This window comes from Sipha flava, unplaced genomic scaffold (genome assembly GCF_003268045.1).
Source record: "Sipha flava isolate LNK unplaced genomic scaffold, YSA_version1 109_pilon_pilon, whole genome shotgun sequence".
Lineage (NCBI taxonomy): Eukaryota > Metazoa > Arthropoda > Insecta > Hemiptera > Aphididae > Sipha > Sipha flava.
This window is the reverse complement of record NW_020271726.1, coordinates 1,153,324-1,159,746: the sequence shown is the minus strand read 5'-3', so window position 1 is coordinate 1,159,746 and position 6,423 is coordinate 1,153,324. Positions and strand designations below refer to the sequence as shown.

The window sequence follows — 6,423 nt, the reverse complement described above, 5'->3', positions numbered from 1 at the left end:
GAGTATTTACTTCAATACTTTTTAAAATTATTCTTTGCAGCTCTGGGTATCTGTAATGGATAGAGAAATAAGTACATTTTGCTGTTTAAATTATTGAAGAAAACAAAATTACCATTAAAAAGCAAATATTTTTCAATGAAAATCATAAAATTTCATGCCAAGTTGATAATAAAGTTCTAAATAATAATAGACATGATAAAAAACAAATCTGTAATCGAGTACCCTCTCACTTTACCCTGGTAGGGAAAAAAATTAAACAAAAATTAGTTTATCGAATATGTAGTAATTCGTGTGATACGTAATATACCTTATCTATGGAAATGATAATAATATATAGTATCAAATTCTGATTATTAGAAATTAAAGTTGATAATGAACCGGTATTCGAGTCTTGACTTCTGTTATTTTAATTGAATTACAATTTATTGAACATTACATGTTTATATTCATACATTTTTCAATATTTTTACCCATATTAGTAATTAACATGTCTAATAACACAAAGTTGTAACATAATTATACGATACCGTTTGAACATGATGTTTGTTACATCTATTCGACATTTGAAGCCTGTATTATTGACTCGCTCACTTGCGTCGAATAAACACTATTGTGACTGTTCAAGGCAATACGATGTGATCATTGTAGGTGGTGGCCATGCTGGGACTGAAGCGTGTTCGGCTGCTTCCCGAATGGGAGCGTCTACGCTGTTGGTAACCCATAAGAAGTCATCTGTTGGTAATAATTATAGTTTTATTTAATTCTTTCACATATTCCTTGCATTTTTTATGTTTTAGGAGAAATGTCGTGCAACCCATCATTTGGTGGAATTGGAAAGGGGCATCTGATGAGAGAAATTGATGCATTGGATGGACTTTGTGCAAAAATTTGTGATCTTTCTGGTGTTCACTACAAAGTACTCATTCTATAAAACTAGAATATTTATTATAAAAATAATTTTAAGGTCTTAAATCGTAGAAAAGGACCAGCTGTATGGGGTCTTAGAGCACAAATTGATAGACAACTGTACAAAAAACATATGCAAGAAGAGTTATTTAAAAATACACCTAATCTGAAAGTTATTGAAGGATCTGTTAACAATATTTTGCTAGACAACAATAATCAATGCACTGGAGTTTTATTAGGTAGTTGGATTTATTTATTTCAAAAGTTTAAATTAATTGTTTAGATAAAACTGTATTTTTTAGAAAATGGTACAATATTAAAAACAAAATGTATTGTACTAACTACTGGAACTTTTTTAAATGGTGAAATGTATAGTGGAATGACTACCAGACCAGGGGGCAGAATAAATTCTAGGTCTTCTATTGAATTAGCCAATACATTAAAGAAATTAGGATTTACAACAGGAAGAATGAAAACAGGTACACCACCTCGAATTGAAAAACAATCTGTTAATTTTACCAATTTAAATTATCAGCCTGGTGATAATAAACCAACACCGTTTTCATTTATGAATGATTCAGTGTGGCTTAAAGTAAATAGAATATACTATTACTAAGTTATATTAAATACATTAATTTAGTATTATCATTTTAAATAGCCTGAAGACCAAATACAAACTTACCTAACATATACCAACAGTAAAGTTCACCAAATTGTTATTGATAATTTGAACATCAATCGACACATTAAAGAAGAAGTGAAAGGCCCTCGATATTGCCCTTCACTAGAATCTAAATCTCTTAAGTATTTATTACATACTTAAATAATACAATTTATAATTAATAATTAGTACCAAATTCTTATAATAATTTTTGTGCAATATTTGACAGGTTCCGTGATCGAAATCACCAAATATGGCTTGAAGTGGAAGGCTTAGATAGTGATATAATTTATCCAAACGGTCTTTCATGTACACTACCTGAAGATTTACAAGTAAAGATGATAAGAAGTATAGAAGGATTAGAAAATGCTAACATCATTCAATATGGTATAGTACAATATTTTTAAATTAGAAATATACTTATAGTATGTATTTAGGGTACGGAGTAGAATATGATTATGTAGATCCACGAGAACTCTATCCTACATTAGAAACCAAAAAAGTAGGTAAATTATTCTTTGCTGGGCAAATAAATGGTACAACTGGCTATGAGGAAGCAGCTGCTCAAGGTATTCTAGCTGGAATAAATGCTGGTGCTAGTGTAAGTGTAAAATTTATTTTATTCAATAACTATACTTTAAGCCAACTTTAGCAATATTACCCATCCCTCGCCATTAAGTACTAATCTGGATGTTGTGTCAACCATTTCCACGCCCTTTAATTTCAATAAAACAAATTAAATATCTTTTACTCTTAAAATTCAGAATTTAATACTCATTAACCAATTCTACATCCTCAACTGTTTCCTATTCTATCAATACCAGAATTATCAATAATTCTGCTTAATCTACATTAAGAAGGAAAATATTAAATACTAATCCTTACCTACTCTCTTCTTTTATACTAAAACCGTTAAAAATAGAACCCTACTTTTTAGAAACATTTGACGCTCAGGGTTCATGCCAGACTTTATTACATATGGCAACGCTTGTATCTAAACCACCTGTCTATTAAAAAATTAAAAGAGATAAAATTGGAAAATTTGTTTTGCACAATCACAAAAATAGTAGAATACAAAATAAATATTTTACAACTTTTTGTCTTTGTGTACTGTTTTAATATTAAAATGTCTTAAGATAAACAGTCTTTTAACAGTCAGTTAAAGAGAGTTAATTATCGGAATTTGGTGTCAATATGTTTTTGGCAGAAGGTTAAGTCCTATACTGTAAGTATTGTGGTGTTAAAGAAGGTTGTGAAAAACAATTTAATGTTACGCAATATTTAAATGATTTATATATTTTATAAATAAATCACTTTAAATAAATATTAGAGCATATTATTAGTGCATTTCATAGGGTTTTTTATTGCATAAGTATTTGCATATGTCGTGTTTTTTTTAGAATTATAAGTCCTCTACCCTACTCATCACACATCTTCTTTCATTGCAAGTCCTTTCTAGATTTTGTAACATTTCGTCCACTATCTTTAATTTTAGAAAACTTGTTCTCTCCTCCCCTTTTGGATCATCCAACATTCGCTCCACTTTTACTGGTCTTCCTCAGGGCATCTGTCTCAGCCCAATACTGTTCAATATCTACATGAGTATTGTTAAAAAGTATCTCTCTTTGTTCAGTCACAAATGTCTTATTTATACTTACGATTTATTTATCTTCTCATCAAACAAATCTCTTAACCTTGCTATAAAAAATCTCAACTCTGCCCTTAAGAATCTAAGTGCTTTTAATTAAATCTAAGTAGCTTCCCAAAAATCCAAATCAATTATTTTTACACAACATAGGTTTCTAAACCATCCTAATATATATCTTAATAATAATATTATTAATTTTGCTTTTAATGTCACTTATTTAGGTATCACTCTGAACCCTAAACTTTGTTGGCTACTATATAATACATCATCCACAGCATTGGCTTCCCAATGATCTAACTTTCTTATAACTATAATTAATACTTGATGGAACTCCCATCCCATAGGTTTTTTATCTATTATACACTCCATATTTGATTATGAGTACTTTCTTTTTGCCTCAGCTTCCCATTCAATTTCAAAAAAAAAACAATAAGCTTAAAATTGCATGCCGTAGAACCATACTGGGAAATCTACTTCCTATCCAGCCATTAAGATTAAATCTATTTGCCCACCATTCAGTATCAGATGTCGATTGCTTACATGCAGATTTCTTTTGAAATCAATATCATAGAGTGAGCACCAAATATTCCATATATACTACTCATTGTATCTTAGTGATGTTCCTTAATCTATGCCAGTATTATCCATTATTGTTAATTCTGTTTCAAATTCTTCAATTTAGTTCAATAATTCACATTTAGATATACCATATATTATCTAATTTAATCATTTATGTATAGACCTTTTAATCTCTTACCTAGACACTCATTTTAACTCGTCCTAAATAACTTCATCTTGCACACTTCATTTAAATTAATGTATTTGTGACCTACATATTTTTTGTGATTGCCATGCTCTATAAGCTAAACGCCAAATTTTAATAAATTCTCATTCAAATCTCACCATTTATTTTGATATACATTTCATACTCAATACAAAAATTGTAATCACTTTTATTTTAGAAGCTGGCTTTAAAATATAAAATACCTGTAATTTATATTCCTTATAAATGCTATTTGTAATTTTTGAGCTATTATAGTTTTATACTAGTAGTTATAAAAAATGAAAATAAATTGTACTTCATATTAAAAATGTTATATATTCTCGTAGGCCTTAAACAAAAATAGTTTGACACTAAGTAGAACTGAAGCATATATTGGTGTACTTGTTGATGATTTAACAACACAAGGCACAGATGAACCCTACCGTATGTTCACTAGTCGAGCTGAATTTCGTTTACATCTAAGACCCGATAACGCAGATATAAGACTGACACACAAAGGTTTTTTTAACAGAAATATAACTAAGAAATACTATTGTAATAAAATTAATATTATTTTTTAGGTTACAACATTGGTTGTGTTAGTAAAAAACGTTACGATCAAACATCAAAAATATGTTCTGATTTAGAAGATGGTATCAAACTATTGAATTCAGTTTCTCAATCCATGTATAAATGGAAGAAGTTATTAGGTTTAAAAACATCTAAAAATCCTGATTTTAAAACGTTTGTGTATTTTACTTTAAAATTATTATTTATTATTTTTTAAGAAATGAAAAATATTAGATTTATTTATATTAAATTATGCTTTTTACAGAGCTTTTGAAATACTAAGTTTATCCACAGATGGTATAACAGTAGAACAATTGGAAATGATTCTCCCAGATAAATTTGGTGGAAAATTTGAAAATAAAAGACTGAATGAACGTTTAAAAATTGAAGCTATATATCAAGCATCTATTCACGATCAATTAAATGATATAGAACAAGTAGAACTTGATGAATTACTTCTTGTACCAACGAATCTAGATTATAGACAGTAATTATATTTTCTTATTTCTTAATCATTTATAACTTGTAATATTATTTGTTTTATATAATGTTTTTTTTATTGATAGTCCATCACTCAGTATTTCAAAGGAAGAAATTGAAAAGTTGTCTTACATTCAACCACAAACAGTAAGCAATTACATTGTATAGTAAAGTATATTAGCAATAACCCATTAATTTTATTTTTAGATTGGAGCAGCTAGTCGAATACCAGGAATTAAACCTAGTTCTATTTTAAGATTATTACACTACATTAAAAGTCAAAACATGAATAAAGCAATAATTTGAAGTTGCATATTCCTGTGTTTTGTTTTATTTAATAAACATCATGTATTATAATCTATTATTCAATTTTTTATCTACCAAGATGTTACTGTTTAATAAATTTTAATTCTTAATTAAATATGTCCATTTATTTATATTCTATGTATTACTTTTCTGGTAGTTTTTCATAATCTAGGTTTAACTCATAAATTACCCTGGTTAGATCCTTACAATGTGAAGTATTTTTTTTTTTTTTTTTGTTATCGGTAACGACCTCCGAACTGCGTTAGCAAAACGTAGAGGTTGCTACCATCGTTTATTAAATAAACCAACAGTAGTGATCTAAGAAAAAGTGGCACGACGGTCCCTTACCTATTCTTCTTTACACTTTACGCTTAACTCTATGTGAGGTATACAATGTTTACAATATTAGGTATTACATGGAAGAATCACCACAGTTTAATAATGAATGCACAGTCTTTTATGTCTAGATAATATAATTTATTTTAAAATATTTAGTATAAAAAAAGAGCGAGACTTGACAGTCCGGGTGAATTATTATATTAGTCTATTAAGCTTAAACCAATATTCCATTGTTCTGAAAAAAGCAATTCTGAGTGAAAAAAAATAAAAAAATTCTTGAGTGGATCAGTTTAAATTTTTAAAGATGAGAAATAAAGTAAAAGAACCCAAATTTCTGAATAAGGTAGGTTAAACTTTTAATATTTTAACTTTTATAAAAAATCGAACATTCCAAGTATATAAAAATTATAAACCTCATTAAAATAATTAAAAACTATAAATTTGTTAAATTACTAATATAGTTTAATTAGATTTTAATTAGAATTTAAATTATATTATATAAGTTAAAAACTGTTTTATTACAGTCATCTTTACTCAATTTAATAAATAATTATAATTCTTAATTTAAATTACGATGATAATATTCAAAGTAGTTAAATAGTTAAGTGGTTTAAGTAAGGCGTGATTTGGGGGATTCAAATTCATCATCAGGTATATAAATAAAGTAATAATATATAAATAAAATAGTGATAAGTTGATAAAATTGCTACACTTTATTTATTTATTTAACTATTAAGAATTCGAAAATAG

The 6,423-nt window shown here is 27.6% G+C and overlaps 1 protein-coding gene across 2 annotated transcripts; it reads left to right on the top strand.

Moving 5' to 3' along the window:
• Window positions 1-366: 366 nt before the first annotated feature.
• On the top strand, window positions 367-5,414 carry LOC112687649 (protein MTO1 homolog, mitochondrial). Of its 2 annotated transcripts, none has more exons than XM_025560489.1 (12): window positions 367-738; window positions 798-916; window positions 965-1,145; window positions 1,209-1,498; window positions 1,565-1,710; window positions 1,797-1,954; window positions 2,005-2,168; window positions 4,326-4,497; window positions 4,560-4,722; window positions 4,814-5,035; window positions 5,115-5,175; window positions 5,236-5,414. In XM_025560489.1, exons 1-12 carry the CDS (start codon window positions 537-539, stop codon window positions 5,332-5,334), a joined length of 1,977 nt encoding a protein of 658 aa, XP_025416274.1. In that variant the 5' UTR covers window positions 367-536; the 3' UTR covers window positions 5,335-5,414. The 2 variants fall into 2 exon arrangements, with proteins under 2 accessions (XP_025416274.1, XP_025416283.1); XM_025560498.1 differs by having other exon boundaries at window positions 646-738; window positions 979-1,145.
• The last annotated feature ends 1,009 nt before the right edge of the window (window positions 5,415-6,423 follow it).